General features: G+C 36.4%; 1 protein-coding gene across 2 annotated transcripts; it reads left to right on the top strand.

Annotated features, from left to right (window-relative positions):
- Positions 1-1,951: 1,951 nt before the first annotated feature.
- Positions 1,952-21,988, top strand: anpepa (alanyl (membrane) aminopeptidase a). Of its 2 annotated transcripts, XM_041997644.1 has the most exons (20): positions 1,952-3,336; positions 4,994-5,136; positions 5,229-5,365; positions 5,625-5,745; positions 6,941-7,095; positions 7,244-7,357; positions 9,109-9,252; positions 9,970-10,035; positions 10,629-10,694; positions 10,785-10,930; positions 12,713-12,792; positions 13,666-13,799; positions 14,927-14,982; positions 15,254-15,401; positions 15,597-15,685; positions 16,685-16,795; positions 17,557-17,724; positions 17,836-17,976; positions 20,260-20,323; positions 21,267-21,988. In XM_041997644.1, the coding sequence occupies exons 1-20, from the start codon at positions 2,729-2,731 to the stop codon at positions 21,417-21,419; spliced, it is 2,844 nt and encodes a 947-aa protein (XP_041853578.1). In that variant the 5' UTR covers positions 1,952-2,728; the 3' UTR covers positions 21,420-21,988. The 2 variants fall into 2 exon arrangements, with proteins under 2 accessions (XP_041853578.1, XP_041853579.1); XM_041997645.1 differs by lacking the exons at positions 17,836-17,976; positions 20,260-20,323; positions 21,267-21,988 and adding an exon at positions 16,880-16,908 and having other exon boundaries at positions 17,557-17,640.
- The last annotated feature ends 417 nt before the right edge of the window (positions 21,989-22,405 follow it).

Here is a 22,405-nt window from a genome sequence, read left to right as displayed (position 1 = left end):
ACCTTGGACATCTGACATTTACCCAAGAGAAAGTCAGTTAACAGTAAATAGTTGTAATACTGGCTCCTTCTGTTGATACAACACAGTAAAAACAGGCAAATTTCAGACATGATGACTGGTGATTAATCATTTTGAAATTATTTGAAATTTGTGATTGATTTGAAATATATATATATATATATATATATATGTATGTAGTTTAGCGATAAAACTTTTCTGCCCACTGTTGTTAAAATTTTTCTTGTCCGACTTTTTTATTCCTAAAATATTGCTCTTAAATTATTTAAAAATATTAAATATAAAAATATTACAACTTAAACCTCAAAATATTAGTTTTTATTCTGGAATAAATATTGTGACCCTTTAATTTGACTTAATTTTGATCAATTTTTTTAAACTTTGCCTCCATCCCAAAAGTTTATTTGTAAAATATTTTGCCTTTCTTCTGTGTAGGACAAAAGGTATCTCCACTGTGGAAAATAACATGTACTGTAAGTTGAACTAATGTTCTTAGTGTAGTTATTAATCCTCAGACACAACTGACTGCGGTTTCAAGCTGGTGGCAGAGCTGTACACAACTTGAACCCTTTGCACAAATGAGACATTAGATCAGAGTAACATGAAGTAAATACTTAAAACTGATTGTGACCAATGCATTTTAGCTAAATATTGTGAATATGCAAAAAGGAGGAGCAATCAGTGTGAAGTTAAGGTGTAATGCAGGACCAAAGAAGCAAAACTAAAGCTCCTCTTTTAAAACGAGCTGAAAACTGAAGCTGGTTTTGTTTCTGCCTTTCTGCAGCCGGTGTTAAGCTGATGTAATTCCAATCACAGCCTGCCAGGAATGCAAAATAAGTTAATTATAATTCCAGCGCTTGGACAGATTTGTTTTTTATTTTCTCCAAACCTTGAGATCCCCTGTTTTTTTTTTTTGTTTTTTTTACTGATATTAAATAACATTTATGTTCTTCTCCTTAAACTAAAAGAGCTAGTGAAGTTAAGAAATGTGATCTGACTGACTTTAAAAGCTGCAGATTTTCTCTTTTCAAACTTTTTGCACATTCCCTGTTGCTGTCTCGGAAAGCTGTTTGTCACTCATGTCGCTGCAGAGAGCGACCCACCAAATTCCAGCTGGTTTTATGATGCTTTATTTTACCATGAAGTTCAGCTGTTCGCTGCTGTCTGCGGAAAAATCCAATCAGCGTGTTTTGCTGTTTTCCCCCTAATCACTAGAGGTCCTTATTCTCAAATATTTGACCATGAACATTTCCTTCTGAGACACAAACATGGTTGCGTTTACAGCCACATAGTGTAACCAGTACACTGCTTTGTGGTATTTATACGTGTGCTTGACGTTTCACTGGATTTTTCATACGGAATTCTTTGTTGTTGTTAAGTTTCCATGTTGATGAGCGTGCAGGCATCACTTCAAATGTACTGAATGATTTAACTTATGACCCTCATTCTGCTGTCTAAGGAAATAATTCCTCCTACACATGAGCAGGAGGCCCTGACATTTCAGCAGATGTTTTAACATCTGGTCCACTTTTTTCACACAATAAAAAGATTGAGCTTATGCCATTTCTTGTTTTATGTAAACACCAGAGAATTGTGTGTCTGGTCTTTTTATTCACTTCTGTGAACTTGTCAAGTTCACAAAAGACCCCCCCCCCCCCCCCCCCCCCAAAAAAAAGAATAATAAATAAATAAATATTTTGCAACCATAAACATTAGGTCTTTAAAAACTCATTTATGAAGCAATTAATTTAAATTATAATGCAATACAGAAATGCCTCCACCTGAAGTTCATCACTATGTTTTTTTATTTGTTTTTGTCCCCCTCGACTCCTCCATCTGTTCTTGATGCAATTAGCCACCATTTCTTACGCTTTTCCCACTTTGCCTGTTTGCCTTCACATTTTTCCTCTCCTGAGGTGAGATATGTGTGTGCTTTGGTCAAGATGGTCCTGACTCCTTGAGGATGAAGCTTTCCTGCATATTCAGTGATTTCCCAAATCCACTGTGTTCTCTATTTTCCTTCTTTCTCGCTCACTTCTCTTTTTTTTCAGTCCACCTTTTTTATCCAGCCCCCTCAGAAGTCCTCCCCTCATATGCTTCTAGCTTGCTGGGAGTTTGTCAATCTTGCAGGCTCTGTGTAGACAAATGTTGAACCCTGCTGCAGCGAGGACTTACCTACCGACTTAACTACAACAATCACAGGGAAGAAGACTGTTGCTTGACTGTGACTCTGGACGCCTTCAGTTCCAATCAAGTGATGGCCTCCCCTTGAGGGATTTTCTTGTGTTATGTGAGACATTTGATTATAATTGTTTGAGCAGTGTGATCATAGATAGGGAATGTGCCGTGGAGTGTGATGAATTGAAGAGTGCAGTGTGAGGATTAAGAGTTCCCTCAGGTTTACCTAAACCCTGCATTAGTGACAAAACCAAAGTAACCACCTCCAGATGTTTGAGAGCACAGCCTGACTATCTACAATGGACATTGCCCTCTTCACACTACAACGCTTACTCTTTCCTTCTTTGGCTGTGGCCAAGTTAATGCTTAATCTAAATACAGATCCTTAATTGCTGAGGCCAAGCCCTGTTTATGAGAGAAAGGTTACGTAGATGCATGCAGATCAGTCAGTGTAGACCAGAGGCAGATAGGCTCAGAGACGCATTTCCAGCTGGAAAGGAACCTTCAGGAGTGACCAAAGGAGGCAGCCACAATGCCGCAGTACGCCGGCATGTCCAAGATTATCGCCGGTGCTTTCGCCCTTCTGTCGGCGTCTGCCATCACTGGCCTCATCACCATGGTCATCATATACAAAATTGAGATCGGTCCAATGAAACCAACACCTCGTCCGACCTTGGCGTCCACCACCACATCCCCACCACCGGTCATGCGACTGCCCAAGAACCTTAAACCTGATAGCTACGACATCATCATCCAGCCTCAGCTCTACTCGAGAATCATAGAGGAGGTCAATGTCACAACCCCCAACCAGACACTGCTCTTTACTGGAAACTCTACTGTCCACTTCCACTGCGTCCAAGGCACAAGTTCAATCTACCTCCACAGCAAGGACTTGACAGTTTCTTCTCCGCGTGTGCTGGACAAAGCCACAAACGAGCAAATCAGTGCTTCCCAGCCAGTTCTGCATCAAGACGAAAGCAACTTCTTGGAGATCCAGTTGGATGAGTCTTTGAAAGCAGGAGGGAACTACAGTTTGTTTCTGGCTTTTGAGGGAGCAATATCAGATAATCTGGAGGGGCTCTATGTAAGCACATATATCGAAGGTAGCCTGGCTTATGAAGGTGACACAAATGCAGAGAGGTAAGTAACAGAGATCTTCAGTTTATAGTATCTGAAATATTCAGTTGCACAAACCCTCACTTAGTGGCTTTAAGACTAACACTGGAAGTGTAAAGAAATGTAAACATTGTTGGATATTCACAAAGTTTCAGTGGTAGATTTTAATCAGAATCTGATTAGAATAAAGATATAATTTCAGTTTCACTTTAATTAAAGTGGTTCTATCTAGAGGAAGAATTGTGTTCATCATATTTATATGAAAGGTCACCTAAAACTATTTCCTGGAACTCTTTGTCAGTTTCAGAAGAAACTAAAGACATAAAAATGGAAACCATCTGAGACATTAAACCTCCAGTGTTTTAGTGAATTATTATCTTAATTCTTATGCTAATATTAAAAACAAAATAAATAAGTGTGTGTCATGAAAATATTGATGTAACATTCACATCACATCCAACTTGAAATGTAAAAGTTTGCATATGTTGCATCAGGTCTGAAAGGGTCAAGTAACAGTTTTAAAAAAGAATAAAGTAATGAAATCCAAGTTTTTGGGATGAAGAGGATAATTTTATTTAGATTACCCTAGATGTGAGAAATTCAGTGTAAGCAGCAAAACTAAACAAGACAAGATAAAATCATTTAAACTGTTTCAGTGTTGTCAAACTTTGTTGTTAAAAATATGTATAAAACCTTTATGTTTTCATTAAAGTCTGCCTCATCGTTTTTACAAGAGATTTAGTATTTTAGTCAGGTCAGTTTTGGTTTGAGTGAGTCATTTTTATTATCATGATTAATATAAGGGGTGGCCAAAAGAAAAAAAGGCAAAGAAATAAGAGAAATGTGGCATTATAAAATGTCCAAACCCTAAAATAAATAAATACAGAAACACGAAACAAACACTGAAATTATTTAACGTGCCCTTTTGAAATAGATGCTTCTAAGAAAGAATAAAGGTTGGTGTATAAATATATATGAGTTATATATATATATATACATATATATATATATGTATATATATATATAGTGTATAAATCTAATCACTTATATACTTAGATATTTTTTTTCATAATCGCTTTTCATACATTTTATAGGTTTATTTAAGTTTGAAAAATATTTATTTAAATTTCATTTCCTTTTTTTAAAACTACCATATAATCAGGTATAAATGGTCCTGAACCAAATGAGGTTGAAACAAACTTTGTACAGGTTAGCTCTGCAGAGGTCTATCAAAGCATGAAATGGAAAAGTAATTTGGATTATTTCATGCATTTTTCCTCTTTCTTTTCCCCTTTTTTTTAAGTTAAATTCCTGCTGGTTTATCTTTTTGACACAAAAATCCCAAACTGAATGAAGAATCTTCCCAAACACTCACAGCAGCAGGATGTGTTAACAATTCAATTCATTTTGTGGACTCTGCGGCAGTATAACAAACATGTTCTGAAACTGAATTCAAAGTAAAAGAAAGTTAAATTATTTGTCATGTTCAGGTGCTGTGCCTTTTGTTTATTCTTCAGTGAAGATAACTACTTAATCTACATAATATTACTTTTTCTGTCAGTATTTAAAAAGCTGATAATCACAGTGGTACTTTTTTTGAAACACTAAACCACTGTCTCAAAGTCTTTTTTAATCTTCTGTCATACAATTCATGATAATGAAAAATTGGCTCTGTATTCAGATTCCTTGCTGCCACAAACTTGGAGCCAACAGATGCAAGGAGATTGTTTCCTTGTTTTGATGAGCCAGAAATGAAAGCTGTGTTTCGTGTGACGATCATCCACAGACGAAAGACAGAAGCTCTGAGCAATGGAATGAGATCAGGTAAGAAAGGGAAGGTTCTGTAGTGGTGGCCATGGCTAAATTGTTATGTAATCCTCATTTATTTTTATCCTGCATTATTTCGTCTCTTCCAGTCTCGAATATTATAGATGACGATTGGAAATACACTCGTTTTTTTCCAACACCAAAGATGTCGACCTACTTGTTTGCCTTCACGGTTTCAGAGTTTGAAAAATCAGTCGAATCCAAGTCAAATCGTGTAAAAATAAAAGTAAGTGTACCCCTGCAGATTAAAGAAGAATTAACTGTAACTGATTTAATGATTTCACACGATCATCTTGGACCCCAAACCTATAATTGTCTTTATGAAGTATATTAAAACTGGTGTCAAACTATTTAACAAGATGAACCATAAATGTGCTACAAAATTATGTCACAATTTCTGATGTCTTCTTTCTTAGAAATGATCCCATTTGTTCAGCTAAAACCAGCTCATTTTAGTAGTAAACCTCTGTGTTCTGCTCATACAGACTTATGCCCGTCCTGAAGCCATTGCAGCAGGACATGCTGAATATGCCGCCAACATCACTGGACAGATCCTCTCATATTTTGAGGACCATCTTGAAATTGAGTATGGCATGAACAAGCTTGGTAAGACTTCATGTGGAAATGGATTTGGTGAAGAGTTAAGTGAGTTATGGGCAATTTCAAGAGCTCAAGTGCTAGATTCTTTATTTCTAGGCATCTAGATCTTCTGTATCTAGACTGCCATAAAAAAAAAAAGGCCACCCAGCTAATTGACAAAGATGGGAATATGGGGCCACACGGTGCAATCTGATCAAGATTAGCCTGAAAATCCGTTAACTGCAAGTACATTAATGATTCCTCAGTATGCATTTCAAAGTATTGTGTTCTCATAGCTGCTTTTTCTTTCATTATTACAAGCAGTCAGATCAACCATAACTCCCTTCTCAGATGCCTTAATTATCTGTTGAGGCAGTTTCATGAGCATCATGATGCATCTTATAAATAAGAAATTTCCGTACCAACAGGATATTTCAACGGCAGCTCCGCTTCTTGTCCTTCCACGTTCATTTTTAAATTCAACATTCGACATTCAGAAATTTCCAAGAATTAGAATAACTAAAAAGCCCAAAACATTTACAAGAAATATTTCTTTTTCAAATTCTTGTTACAGTGTAGGATTAATAATATCAGCTGATACAATGAGTATAGCTAAGACAAGCTATTTTTTCCTGAAGTTGTTTTCTTTTTAATATATAGTAATATATTTTTCAAGTATCCCTCAGGTCACCTTCACGCGGACAACTATCTAATTAATCAAAGTTTCTTTGGCCTAGACACATTTCTAGGATGTTCTAGGATTTTATTAATATTTTAAGCTCATAATGTTCTGAGTTTAGGATTCTACGGAAGCGTGGAGCTGTCACCCGAATAAAAAACAAAAAAACAAAAAAAAAAAAAAACAAAAAAAAATTGGGACCTTATCACGTTATCGCGTGATACGTTTCACGTTTTTACAATAAACTATCATGTTATAACGTGATACGTGTCACGTTTTTACAATAAACTATCACATTATTATGTGATATGGTCTCAATTTTTTTTTTTTATTTGGTTAATTACTCCATGCTTTCGTAGAAAATAAAAAAAAACGTTATCAACAGCTTACATACAGGTGTTTAGCATTTTACAAAAAAAATCCCATCAATACATAGTTATCATCAGGGCACAAACAAGGAAATGAAAATGTTATTTTGTGTCATATCAACAATATAGAGGTATAAAAGTAAATTATTTCTTCACATCTGTGTTGTTCCTCTAGACCAAATTGCACTGCCAGACTTAGTTTCCTTAGCAATGGAAAACTGGGGACTAGTCACATACCAGGAAGGCGTTTTGCTCTATGAGGAGGGAATTTCTTCCCTGTTGCACAAGGAAGTAATCACCAGTATTATTGCTCATGAGCTGGCACACCAGGTAAGAGCATAAAGTGTTTGTGAGTTCTCATAATGATACAGTTCTAAAAGTTAAATTATATTGCATACAAAAAAAAAGAAGATGAAAGAAGCATGCGAGGCTGGAATATTTTTGTGTTGCTGATTTTTTTTTCTCATTTTGTCAACAGTGGTTTGGTAATATGGTGACAATGAAGTGGTGGAATGAACTTTGGCTGAATGAGGGCTTTGCAACCTACATGTCATACTTTGCTGTGGACAAAGTTGAACCTACATTTCAAATAGTAAGTTCCATGAACGTCTTGTCATTCAGCGTTTGTACAACATGCTCACATCAGCACCAGTATCTCTTAGTCTAATCTGATTTTCATTTGGAAAAGCTTCAGATTTGACAAACACAATACTCTCACAATGTAAAATGTGTGGAGACCTTACTGGATCACTGTTGGAGAAGGAAGATATTATAGAGCAACCTGATATAATGTTCTTTTATTTCCCCCTTGTATGATACACTACTTGAGTAGGTATTTTCATTCAATCAAATAAAACACAAAGCATTAGTAATGTAACTGCAGGCTACAACTTGAGACCTGCTCAATATGTGTTTACATATTTAAGGTTAGGATTGCCAACTTTGCTATTAAAAGCTCCATTGTGGCATTAAACACTGACAGCTATGTGATAACCTCTTGTAAAGGTCATTGAATATCTTTGACCTTTTACTAGTAAGAACTGAGGAATCTTTTTCTTAAGGTCTTAGGAATCAAAGATAATGATGTCTGTATAAGCATAGGTCACAGTGAATCACAAAATGTCTAATGTTTGTATTAAAATCTAACCACGTCTAATTTTTTACATTTAACACACATACATGCATATTCTTGTCAACTTTGTATTATATATGACTCCCATCTCTCCCTTACAGTTTGAAAACCTCTTGAGTACAATTCAGGTCTTGATTTTGGGCAACACTGATGACACAAAAGGGAGTCCAATCAATTAATTTTCCCACAGTATCTATTTTTTCTGTTTTATTTATCCTGTACTTGACCAGGCAGTTTATTAAGAACTATCTCTTATTTATATTGTCGAAGGGGCAAAGATTAGTTTTAACTCATCAAACTTGCTAAAGTGAACATATTAATAGTGAAAGGAGTGGTTTTATAAACTGAGCATTTATAGCAGAGTGTACAGAAAGAATGTCAATTTAGATCACCTATAGCTTAACATGGGAAGGGTGGTCGTTTTGACCAAGATCCACTCTAGCAAGGCGTCTAAAGGTAGTGCACATCATGCGAAACCTTATGAAAAAGAGAAGGTGCTACCAAACCAAAAACCTTAAAACATTTTGATAGATAGCCCTATCAAGAGTAGTGATATTTGGGTCTTTGTGGGATGACAGAATCCTTCCCACTAGACAACATGATGTTGGTCTTGGCAGACTTTCACAGAAGATTCAAAGCAGACAAAACCTGTGGAACCTTGAGGAAACTATCCTGTAGTAATGTAAACATTACATCAGGAAAAGGGCTAATGGCCTAGATGACAGTATCATCAACATAAAGGTGAAGTAATGACCCACAGAACTAACAATACATTTATTTAACAAAATGATTTGGTGCCAAGGTAGGGGCCCTGGGGTGCACCCCCAATGGCACAAATACACTGAGGGATGACATGCAAATGAACATGTTGCTACTAGTAGGTACTTTTGAGAATCACCCTAGAGAGTGATCTGAGGCACCACTGATGTCCACTCTACATAGAAACATCTAGTGATCCACAGTGATAACAGCTAATCAATGGTTTAATCATGGTACCAAAATTTTCTAGTTGCAACATCTGAAAAGCAGAAAGGTCTTCAAATATACTGTAGGTAACTTTGAAAATTATGGAAGTCTTGGTCATTCCAAGATCCACACCTCTAAATAAATGGTTAACTATAAAAAATAGCTATGCAAATACAATGAATATGGAATATAGTCACATCTTTCAATGCTATTTCATTCAACAGTTTTATCTCTGTTTTTGCTAGAAAGACGCATTGATCATGTACGACCTACACATGGCGTTCGAGGAGGATGCTCTGGCCTCCTCTCATCCTCTCAGTCCTCCACCACAAGATGTTGAGACAACTTCAGAGGTTATTGGGATGTTTGACGCTATCAGCTACAGTAAGGTAAAGTATCAAAGCAATGATGAATGCAATCTGTGTAGTCCCTGCAGCAGCCAAGCAACCCTCAAACATGTGAATTCATCAGGTTCATCAGAGGATCTTATTCTGAAAAGATTCCTCAGTTTGCAATAAGCATGACTACTTTTACTGGATTTGGTTAATCTGCTCTGAGCTGATGATTAAAAAATGGCTTGGTCTTTGCTTATATGTTCACTGGCAAACTGCCACTTTGCAGTGATGTTTTATTTTTGGACAGGAAAGCCTTTTAAATACCCCAGCTTTCATGGAGGTCGAAAACATGCAATTTTGTTTGGAATTTAGACACAAAACCTCAAAACAAACAGAGTTACCTACTGATCTTGGGCAAAAGGTGAAAGTTAATGGAGTTAATTTAGTTATGCTTTTGGCTTGAGTTTAGTTAGGCAATACATCTATACTTCTTGTAGCTTCTCTTCTGGATATTCTTTCAAATCCATTAGCAGACTCATAGGCACCCAGAACTATTTTTTTTCTCCAAAAGATTTAGAAAGCTCCTCTGCATTTCAATAGCAAAAAAAAAAACAGCAGAAAAAAGATGGCAGATGAACTGACATTTGTTTAAACTTTTTTACTTTTATTAGTATGCACTGTTTCTCATGGGGAGAAATGATTGCTTGTCCAAGTTTTACTTGCTTTTAATAAATTATTTATATTATCATGTGCTTTGTATTTACCTCATAGGGAGCGATGGTGCTGAGAATGCTGGCCGACTTTGTGGGAGAAAGGGTTTTCACCAATGGGATCAGAGTAAGCAACTGTTTTTAACGTTACATAGAGAGCTTGAAATTCAGCTGGAATTCTTACAAAAGCTCATGCCAAGGTTCTGCAGGCAGTCTCTTTGACTGAAGACTAAAGGCGACCTCTGACCCTGACTTCATACCACTGACTGATTGGAGTTAAGACTTAAACTCTGTTTTCAATCTAGAATAGATGAAGTGTCATAAAATGACTTTCATCATGGGTGGGGAAGACGACCACCACAAAGAAGTGTTCTCCTTCAGTGCTTTGATTGATAAAATATCATAAACTCTTTTTGTTTATGCATGTTTGTTTTGCTCTTCTGTGTTTTTGTCAAATTTACTGTGGCTTTCAATTCATGGTGTAAGTATATGATGATATGCTGATAAATACAATTTTCAACACATCTGGTTAAACAATTCTGATCAAAAGATGACAGAATGATAGTTTTAAGTTTTTTTTATCTTTTTTTAAGAGTACATTCTTTTATGTTGGACTGATAGCAGATGTGTCTTCTTTTTCTTTAAATTCAGCTCTAATACAAATAATCATCCTGAAAATAAATTCTGTGAGTTTAGAATCTCTGTTTTTGTACATTTTAGATGTACCTCAAGACTTTCAAAGGAGGAAACACAGAGCAAAACGATCTCTGGGACTCCATACAACTGGTAAGACATCGGGCTCTCACAGTGACAAGACAGCTTCATTATCATTATTATGAAATGAATTATTCAATTAATCAATGTTAATATTGACAGGTGAGAAATGATGACAGTCACTTAAGCATTTCCAAGATGATGGAACCATGGACCACACAAACAGGCTATCCTGTTATCACCATCGACACTGACAACGGAGAAATCTACCAGAAGCGGTTCCTGTTCAATAACACTGCTGAATCTAGGTAAGTGCTTAAAGTTTTTGAAACAACTCTTTTGGAAAGCACAAATCACTACAATTTTGTCTGAAGAAAGTAATGCGTTTAGAAACTGTAGGTCTATTTTTGTGACATTTGTTGTACTTGAGCGAGTATTTACAGACTTGTTGCTCACTGTTCTGGTTGTTTAGATCTGCTTGTTCCACCAGTATGACGCAGATAATGTAATAAAACTAAGTTTGGAGCATAGGTTGGTAGAATGATGTTTAGTTACTCATTCAGGCCTTGCAAGGCTAATGGTGATAAACCAGGAACAAGCAGTGGAAGATGATTGCAAAGCGTAATCGTCATTCTTTCTTTCCACTCTGACTTATTACTGTTTAAGTCAAGATTTTTGATCAGCTAATTATACACAATTTACCTCAGAAGTGATGCTGTTCCCCAGACCTCATCATTTCTAAAGTTAGCTAGGAAAAATTATATCCAGTATGACTGGATGGTAATTGTGGATTAATGTTATTTCAGAAAGGGATGCTGTATGGAAGCATAAAGTTATGCTTTACGTGATTAATCACATTGCTCCTCCCCACCCCAAAATCCCGACTTTTCTCTTAATCATGATTAAATAAGACATGTTTTATACATTTTTTGCTCCTCTGTTACTAAATATCTACTGATTTTTCCCTGAACACAGAGAGAGAAAAAAAAAATTCAATTCAATTTTCTCCATTGCACAAGCATAATGAACTTGTCTCGCCAAGCTAGCAGTGACTAGCATCTCTTTGCTAACATCTCCATGCTAATGTGAAGCATTTCTCGCCACCAGCATCAGTTAAGCTCTTCCTACTCCTACAAAATATTAAAGAGGACGTGATTATTGTGATAAGAACGATCCTCCCAAAGTCCCATTTCAATTTCTCTGCTATCAGCGGCTAAGTCAGTAGCTAATAGTCTCATCCTTGTGGCAAAAACTTATTCTCATCAAACTATTTTAAAAGCCTGATACAGTGAATACGATTAATACAAAGGAGTAAAAACTGTCGAAAAAGGGAACGAATATTAGACCTAATTTAGCAGCTTGGCAGTAACATGACTGTTGTTCTGTTTTTGGTTTTTTAACCCTTTAAACTAATTTAATTAGATAATGTAATTTATGTGTTTTATAAATTTAATAAAGGCCTGTTCATATTAAAGCAACATAGCGTGACAGTAGACGGGATATCTATGTTTGACTAGTTTATGGTTGACACTGTGGGAAGGTTCTCCTTTCATTTGTTTACCTGCATCGCCCTCCATAAATCTGTCTTCCAGTAACTTCAGCACATTTGTAATTCCCTTAGAAAAAACAGCTGCAGCTGTCAAAATGTCCAACTAATTACTGAAAAGGCAATTTCTTGAGTCTGTTCCAGCTGCCAAAACAGGGAAAGTTACTCCCTGAAGTCCGACTTATTTGCATTTTCCTGCCTGGCCTGCATGAAATCAGTTCTGCTGATTACAGCGGATTATAATGTTTGGCTCTGCAGAGTGTTTTGAGGCAGTGTTTTAAAACTATGGATGTCATAGCACTGTTGCGGTAAGTTGCATGATGATTTAACCATTGGTGACCTGGTTTCAAGTTGCGTCCACCACATCCAGACCACCAAAGATCTGGACTCAAGAAACTCCAACACCAAGCTATTGAAAATAATCTGGTCTTTATGAGGCTCTGTACCTTTGTTATGTTTGACATAAGAACTGCTCTCTTTAGTGTTGACTTCATTTTCTGGAGAATCGTGTACTTATTACACCATGTTCTTTTTCCTTGTTTAGTCTCTGGTGGCCCATCCCAATCAGGTACATGACTGAGGACTCTGAGCCTTCATTTGTCTGGCTGGATGTTAGAGGCCCAGGTAACATGCAGTAATACACAACACAGAGCCTTGGTATTTACACAGAAAACATACATTTCAACAGCTTTTTTTCTTTTATATTTGAGAATATTTGTCCTTCACCTTTTGTTTTATTATGATTACAGTAACTTACAAAGATTTGTAGACATCCAACAGCCATATGTTGAGTTGAATGGGATGCAAGTCAGCTGGAGGTGTAATAACACATGGGAAGCTTACTGAAAGAGCCCATGAGACGTCTTTGGGCTGCAAACATAAATTAGATTGTTGAACTTTCTACTAAGACAGTCAAAAAGTTCACAAAATCAACCAAAATCACTGCAAATAAACATATAACTACTACATTTAGATAAAAAGATCACAATATTTGTGATGACAACAGCAACACTTAAAATGACCACAGAGATAGAAAATAAGCACACACAGGAAAAAAAAAAACATAGAGACCTGAATTAAACACTAAATAACAGTTAATGAAAGATACCTGATGTCAACATGCAAAACAACAGAAAAAAAACAGAGGAACATAGAAAAACTGTTGGAGAGATGTAAAGATGTGAAGAAAAGATTGCAAAATTTGCCATTACAAAGAGGAGTGAAACAACTGTAAAAAGACACAAAACAGAGAGATGTGTAACAATAATCAACCTGTATGAGACGGCAAGCGATTGCACACAATACATCTGCTTTAGGTTTGCGTATCTTGCTCCCATTAGCAGAGTGGGAGGCATTTATATTATTGTGCCCGGAGGTCCACGGTCTTAATTTGTCCAGGGACGCATGAGATTTTCCATTTTTCTTTGTACTTTTTCATTAAATTGTGCTTTGCAGTGACTTTAACTTAAGTTCAATGAATTTTTGTCTTTGGAACAGTCAAGAAAGAAGAATTCATTTCCAAGAGTGGTGAGTGGATCCTGGCTAACATCAACTGTGCTGGATACTACAGAGTCAATTACAACCTGGAAAACTGGAAGCGCCTCCTGACTCAGCTGGAAAAAGACCCAGATGTGAGTACGGGGGCCAGATAATCAGTGAGCAGATAACAGAGCTTAACACAAACCAAACCTCTTTGAGATGCTCTTTATTTAAAAAATAAATAAATAAAAGCTATGTTTAAAAATGACAGGTTTTAATTCGAAAGTTTAAACCTGACGTTTTTAAAACCTGATGCAGACGCAGGGATGTGTTAAGCTGCAATCCTGACAAAAAACATAAGTACTTGACTTCATTAGTACAATTACAACAATAAAACTACTGAAATAAAATTGGACTGGATCATTTTTGTAAGTGGTAAGAAAAAAAATTGTATTTACAAAAGCTGAATGGTCTTCCTGAAGAAGATCAGGACACTCAACACATGGCTTGAGCTAAGAAACTCCACGGAAAACAAGACATGTATTAACAGGCAAAAAGGTACAGGTAATTAATTTTTGTCTGGAGATCTACTGAATCCCAGGGCAGTGCAGGCATTTCTTAAACTTCACTCTTTCCAAGTGCTGATAATCCTAAACAGATGCTGTGAAAGACACTGGTTAGACACACACAAGTACACACACACACACAAAGCAAACAATTCATCTGCAGAATCTTCTAGAATTATAAATCTCAAAATGACCTTCAGCAGTGTGGGTGTTGCTTGTATGATCTGTCACCAGCATTTAGAAAGCAGTGTCTCTTTATGGATTATTTTACTGTTTTGTCTGCCACTGTTGGCTGGATTTCTGTGGAATAACTTAGTTCCAAAAATCACTTTAAGATGGTGGCTTGGTTGATGCTCTGTCTTTCCATTTTGTGCAATCAGCAGATCCATGATCGTTGTCACACCTCTTCTGCCAAGAGCAAAATCCGACTGCAGCTATATTAAAGCTCACAGGCAGTTGTCCAAACAGTAGTTGTCAAAATTTTAGGATTTGCCAGAAATGCGACAGTTCTTGTTCAGATGTAGCTGGATGGAAAACTGTTGTATAAGTCTGGTAGTTCAAGTCTGTGACAGGAGGGCAAAGATCAGGGGCACATTTCATTTGGTTCCTTGTTTCCTTTTTCTTGTAACTGATTTAGTAGGTATTGAGTTATTTTGTGAAAGTCCTCCTTTATGGGATCTTTCTTATGAAAACTGTCTTTTCTCCTCTTTCAGCGAATCCCACCGATGAACAGAGGGCAGCTTGTTGATGATGCCTTTAACTTGGCAAGGTACTGACTTTGACCCAAACATTTACTTATTTAAAAAGTACATGATTTTTGTGCTATGTTATGTGCTGTGTGTGTGTGTGTGTTTTGACACCAAAGCTGAGTTCCTGTAGTTTCTGCAGTGCGGACACAAAGAAGGGGGGAAGGTTTTTTTGTGGTATAAAAGTGCCCTTTATCTGTACTGTAGAAAATGTGGTTGTAGACCCAAGCTGCTGACCTTACCAAAGTATAATCCTTTTTCTTTTTTTTTCTTTTTTTTTTTTTTTGTCCTCAGAGCCAAACTGCTGGATGTGGCTCTGGCTCTGAATTCAACCCGCTTCCTCAGTAAAGAAAGGGCGTACCTTCCCTGGGAGTCAGCAGAAAGGAATCTGAAGTACTTTGTCCTCATGTTTGACCGCTCAGAGGTGTATGGACCCATGCAGGCATGTGTCCCTCCAGCATTGCAGTTTGTTATAAAAAAATTTTATATCAGTCATTGCAAAGATTTGCACGAGACTAAATGTTATTTACTTACATTACAGTTCATCCATCTTGAGAATATTCTAAACAAATGTTAGGAAATATTTTATAAAGCTACAGACATTTGTGTAAGCCTGTTGTAAATGATGTCCCTGCAGCTGTACCTCCGAGAAAAGATCAGAGGGCTGTATGACTTCTTCAGGAATGAAACAGACACATCAACAGTCCCAAGCGATCACACTTTGCAGTAAGGAATGATTTTTTTCTTTTTACTCACCCTGGAGCTGTTAACCCTTTTTATTGTTTAGACAGAATTATCCCAGGTTAACCATTAACAGATTTACAAGCATGGAGTTTTACAGATTTCTAAGTAAACTACAGGTGAGAAACGTAAACTTTATTTTGTACATTTGTAGCTCTTAAGATTATTATATTAAGATTACAAATGGCTCTTTAGTAGCCATGGCAAAATCTAGAACAACTGCAATGGTCCACAGTGCAAGATTATGCCGTTTTAAAGCTCCATAAATTATACCATGAATATGTTTTCCACCCTCATTTCCATTTGTCTTTTTAAGCAAAATACTCATCCTCAAACAGGCTAGTTGAATCTCAGCTTTAACAGTGGGCATACACATCGAACACACAAATACCATTCAGTAAAAGGCACTGGAATGAATGCCTGGTTGTGATTTGGCTGCCCAGGACCTCCGCACTGTAAAGTAGATAAAGAGGCTGAGACTGACAACAGTTATGTTAATCAGACTCACTTGGCAGTATTCCTTGAACCTTTGCCCCACCACTATGCTCTGCAGCTGAGTCAAAACCACACCCTACTGCTACTTACCTGATATGTTTCATGTTTCTTCTAAATAATCTCCTTACTGTTGCTGTAAATTCTCAAAGAGATGTGAGCACAACCCAAATTAATCAACCAGTGATGACTAATCAGCCACAAGCTTGGGGTTACAGCAGGCTGGTTATTGTACTGAGCTGCTCTGCGTCATGGCTGGACGGTAGTGTGGATGAACATGCGTTTCCACTGTTTATGTGCATTTTCTCTGATAAAGCAGTTCTGTGGAACACCAGGTAGTTCTTTTAAGTTGTGGCTCCTCTTTTCTTTTTCTATCAAAGTTGTCCATAATCTTCTGGCTTCACAGGCTTGAAATAGATCCTGGAAAACTGCTTTTTACACCAATGTGAAAAAGGACATCATATCTATGCATAAAATTGTCTTCATTCTCAGGCACAACCAGATCATTGCCATAGACGTGGCCTGTTCCAGTGGACTCCCAGAATGCATTGAGATGGCTCAAGAGAAGTTTGCTGCCTGGATGGACACCAACAGGACCAACAGGTAGGAATTTGGATAAGCAGCTCATTTTCTGAAACACCCCTCTAAAAATGCTCCTCCTATAATAGCTTTCCTTATATTCTGTAGCTTTACTCATCAGCAATGATTTAGTAAAGGTAGGTGTAATCTAATTGTGTGTTGTGTCAGTTGTTGGTGGCTGTTTGAGCATTGTAGTTTCCTTTAAAGTTGCACCTGTTGGGATTTTTAGGACCTTTTGAGCTGCAATAAATCATGATCTTATGAAACAACTCTGATACTTTTACAAATGTGTTTGTCATCTTTAATACGCATCAATTCAGGTGCATCTTTAAAATAAAGACACTGACATTTCAGTAAATATGTTTGTTGCATGTGCTGTATGTACATGCATGAAGGTGTGTTATGGGATCATTCTTTTCATTTGCATGTGCATGTTTTGAACAGAAATGTGTGCACAGTACAAACTGCAGAGCAGTAAGAAAAACGGCTGTTCCTCCATGTTTTTCACATTTTATTAGTTTGCAGCCTTGCTTTAGAAACACATGTTATCATGGGGCAGCAGATTTCTGTGGGTGTAATCCTGTGAGCTGAATCTCACAGTGATGGGAGAAAGTTCTGAAAGTAGACTTCTTGGAGAAGGTTTTCTGTCTGTCTAGGAATTTGCTGAGAGGCAGAAAAAAAAGTCAAATCAACAGTTAAGCAGAACCAAGAAAATGTTAAAATGAGCCTTTCCTCTAGCAAAAAAGAAAAAAAAAAAGAAATCCTTTGTTGATTTTGTGCTTCAGTATCCATCCCAATCTGCGGTCTGTAATTTACTGCCAAGCTGTGGCTGCTGGTGGGAAGACAGAATGGGAGTTTGCCTGGGAGAGGTTTCTGAACTCCAGTGACACCTCAGAGAGAGACCAGCTCCGACATGCTCTCTCCTGTTCCAGGAAGACCTGGCTACTCAACAGGTGATGTGCACAACAACTTCTTAAATAATACACACACCCAAGATAAGATGGATCCCAAACATCCAGGTATTATGAAGTGGACCATAACTTAGTGTCCTCTTTATCTTGCAGATACCTGGATTACACTTTGGACCCTGAGAAGATACGTCTGATGGATGTTGCTTCCACAATAAATTACATTGCTGAAAATGCTGCAGGGCAGGCGCTGGCCTGGAACTTTATCAGAGCGCACTGGGACTACGTCAGTCAGGGGTAGGTTGCTGTTTTGACTGAGTCCTCTGTCTCTCACATGAGTTTTTTCAACTTTGAGATGAATAAGAATTTAATATAGTACTGATTATGGGTTTGACCAATATGGACTTTAAAAGGAAGATGCAATGCCAGTATTTTTGTGTTATTTATATAAAAAAAAAAAAAAATGTTTGTAAAGATATATAAAGACCTGTGGGATTGACTGCATTTTATGAGAATATGAACTTTTTTTCATAAAATAAAGGTTAACTTCTATACTTTGGCAGATTTTCCTACTCAGGCACTCCCATAATGATGGCTAATTTGGCATCTGTCTTGCATGCTAACTTTACTCTGAGCTCTCTCCAACAAGTAAAAATTAATCTGATGTTCCTTCTTGCTTTATCTTTTGTTCTGTCCTTTTCTCTCTTTCTTTTCCTCACTCCCTCCAATTATGTCCTCTTGGGTTTCTTTGCTGAATCAGCCTCGGTGCACATTCAAAACGGCCTGTATGTTGATATCCAGTTGATAGCGCGCAACATGGTGCTAAAGAGAAATGCTGCTATAAAGTGATGCGCTGGGATAGGGAATGAAAGTCACTAAATGTGGTTTCTAAGCCTTGGGAGGCTGCATGGCCTCCATGGCCCCAGCAATGGACATGATAAATCTCACTGTGTCATCAACATGGAGTTTCAAAGTCGCAAAGTTATGTAATGCTACTTCAAGCTAGGAGAAAAAAAAGTGCTTTCATTCAAAAGTGACACATTTCCGTGTGTTACAAATGTCTGATTCAAATCTGATTTAATTTTCAGAGGAAGATGTAAGTACACACATGGATAAATGTTCAAACTCTGATGAATCTCGGTTATATTTACATTATGTATCTATATTTTCCATTAATACGAGATCTGTGTTGCCAGATCTCTTAAATAACCAGATTCACAGATGAATTAATATTCTCTTGGATTTCAAAAAAATGTCCAGTTTGTATTTGAACTATCAGAAGATGTGGAAAATGGGTCCAATATTTGCTGCACAGTCTATAAAGTCATATAAAGTCATCTTCCATTTGAATGAACTTTAGTCTCCCAAAGGGTTTGAGCATTGATCACATAGATGCAGGAAGTTACTCATTTCTTTCTACTGACATTAACATGTCAAAGCAAAGATTACGCAATCAGTCAGGAGGAGAGTGTATTGTATTTGTTCCAACATTACATCAACATCAGGAAATTATTAACAATCTGTTTCCTGGTAAACCAAAATATTCTTTTCATTGCAAAGACAATGCATTTTGAGTTCTCTGCTGTTCTGGTTTGTAGTGCTCAAAAATGATGTATAAAGGTAAAGCTGAAATAAATCAAATTAAATTATCCAGTAGTATTAATGTATTCAGTAATAATGAGTTTATGTTTGAAATATGTTAAGAACACAGAATAGATCTAGTAGATTCTTAGCACTATTTATTACAAAGTTAATAGGAAATAATGCAAATTGTTGCAGATACTAAAATCAGGTATTTAACCTTAAACTTGGGTTCATAGAGCAGCAATATACAGAAATGGTGGGCGACCATCAGCACACTAACGGGTGGACCCACTGACATTTATCTTGGCTCTAAATTCTGTCTCATGATCCACTCTGAGGCTCCGAAGAAGACACCAATGTTAGCATTTCTCTGTGTCTGCTTCTTTTTCTAAACCGTTGTTTACAGAAGCTTCTTGATACTGAAGTGACCCACAGCGGAGTCATAAAAAACAGTAATAATAAACTTTGGCTTATAAAAAAGAGAAGAAGATGAAAAAAAAAATCTGCTCTGTGTCACTGAGTACAAAGTTCTTGTTATTTAATCAGTGCTTATCATTAAGTCTCCATCATAAAGTCTCCACTGTTTGTTCTGTTGCTAGGAAGCTAAAATGAATGATATCAAAGTATAAATGTACACACAGGAGACAGGCTTTCATTTCATGAGCCCACACCTGAGATTATCTAAAGTAAACGAACTAATAAAGACTTGATAGCTCTTCTGGATTTATTGATTCTTGCAGTAACAGTTTATATAATAGACAGTTTCTTTTTTTTTCATCTTTTTATTATATATATATATATATATATATATATATATATATATATATATATATAATCTATTTATTTTAAATCAATATTATTGAATATTGTTGATTGTTGATGTGCATCACTTTGGAGACTTTTCTTTGTTTTTAAAAATGTGCTGTATAAATAAAGTGAATTGGATCTGGTTAAATACTAATAACTGTGTATCCTGACACTGATTCTATTTTCTAGGGATCCAGCGATGCTGATTGAGGGAGTGACCAGAAGATTCTCCACTAAATTTGAACTGGAAGAGGTAATTTACCTTTTTAACAGTGGTGTCAGATGGATTTTTGTATCTTTCTAGATACAAAATTGTGACTTTTAATCCAAATGAGTAAGTGGAAACACCCTGATACCTTATCATAAATCTCTGTCATCATGATGTTTATTCATGCTGAGACACGAATCCTACTTGTTTTCTTTCAATTCACCTTTGAGCCGGGATCAAATTGAGACTTATGACGCTTTATACTGTGGTGATTATCAGTGTGATGTCATTCATCCATAACTTTTAGCTTTTAAATTATAAATGGTTTTTAGAATTTCAACTTTAATCCTCAGGTGTATATTTTAAATTATTGACTGGTGATTTCTAATTTTTAAAATAATTTATCTACAGATCCCAGTTCTAGAAAGTAATTTTCCTAAATAAAAAAGTAACTGATTTCCAGTGTTTCAATAGACCAACTTTATTGTATTTAGAAAATGTCAGTCGTATTTTGATGCCAGCAATACACTCAGTGGATTGAACACCAGACTGTTCAGCAGGTGAAATCTTGTTTTCAGCAAGAACGGAAACAGATTCCTCTGAAAAGCTGCAACAGTTTCAAATGACTAAAAAGTGTCTTTTGTTAGGAAGATTGACGTTTCCATCCCAACTTTTACCTGACTGCGTTGCCGGCTTTCATACTCTTTAACACAGTGAAGGTGTTCAGAAAAAACCATGCAAATTATTTAAAGCCTGTTTATGTTTAATTTTTGAAAACTTCCAATCTTTTCTGGAAAAAGGATTTGTACTATCATTTGGTAAAGACTTCAGTTTAATTCAAGGTATATACTTTCTACATCCTTTCTCTGTGCAGCTCAAAATTTGACATAAATCTCAATGACTTTACATGTCATACATAATGTGTCGCAACACAGTAGAAATAAATGTTTTTGGTCTAACCTTGTTTGTGTATAATGTGTTTGTGCAGCTGGAGCGTTTCTCAGTGGATTATGAGGTCCATGGTGCCTTCAGGGCCGTGCAGCAGGCCATAGAGCAAACCCAAGTCAACATCCAGTGGGTCAAAGAGAACAAGGACGTTATCCTGGAGTGGTTCGAAAGAGAAACTGCACATTTAGAGTAACAGTAACACTAGACAGATTGTTTCCGGTGCCTCTCGGATCACTTTTCAGACCAGCAGATGGATATTAAAATGACAGATCAGCAAACTGTACCATGACTGTGCAACTTTTTTTGTAGCAAGGACAAGAACAGAAGTGTGGTAGTGTTTATGTAAATACTAATGTGCAATATTTATATAGTATATTTTCAATGCAAAGAGTGAGAATATAAGATTTTAATTAACTCCTGTTTGTGAAATTTGCACAAGCCTCTCATCCAGGATCGCTCCATTAAAAAGTTGTATCTTTGATTTAAGACAAAGATTAACTCTTCAGAAATCTTTTCTTTTTGTTGCCGCTGGCTCTTTCTCAGGATGATCTCATAATGGATGGATGTATGTACTGAGTGTTCAGGAGTTGTGCTGTTCTGATTCAACTCAAACATGCAGCTAAATTTTAACAGCATCCACATGCTGCCAATCTCCACACGCATTTCTTACATTTACATAAGTCCTCATGTGTATTATATTTGTAATAATCAAAAAACCAATTATGTTGTTGAAATGGTTATTTTTAATAATAAAACTATTGTATTAAAAACCAGCCTCTTCACTGAGTGCATTATTTATAAGAATAATTTAACAGGAAATTCCTTATTATCTGTGTCTAGACTTTAAGGCAAATCAGTTTTTTGTTCTTATTTTTGTCATGTTTGTTTTCTAAAAATGTGCTAATTGTCCTAAAATTCAAGACCCACATCCCTATTTCTTTCTCTTTGTTGCAAACAGGCACACACAGCTTTTCTAAGAAAAACCATATTTGTTGTGGATTGTGCATATCTGATTCAAAATACTGAGAATTAATACAGATTTAAAGACAGGCTCTTCTTCTTAGGATTGTTATTAACTAAATGAGAGTGAAAGATCTTCTGTTGGCTGAGCAAGTTTTAATAATAATAACAAGAATTCCTCTGTCTTCTTTAAAAAAAAAAAAAAAGCAAGACAAACAC

This window comes from Melanotaenia boesemani, chromosome 10, assembly GCF_017639745.1.
Source record: "Melanotaenia boesemani isolate fMelBoe1 chromosome 10, fMelBoe1.pri, whole genome shotgun sequence".
NCBI classification, from domain to species: domain Eukaryota; kingdom Metazoa; phylum Chordata; class Actinopteri; order Atheriniformes; family Melanotaeniidae; genus Melanotaenia; species Melanotaenia boesemani.
This window is presented reverse-complemented; position numbering and strand designations above follow the sequence as displayed.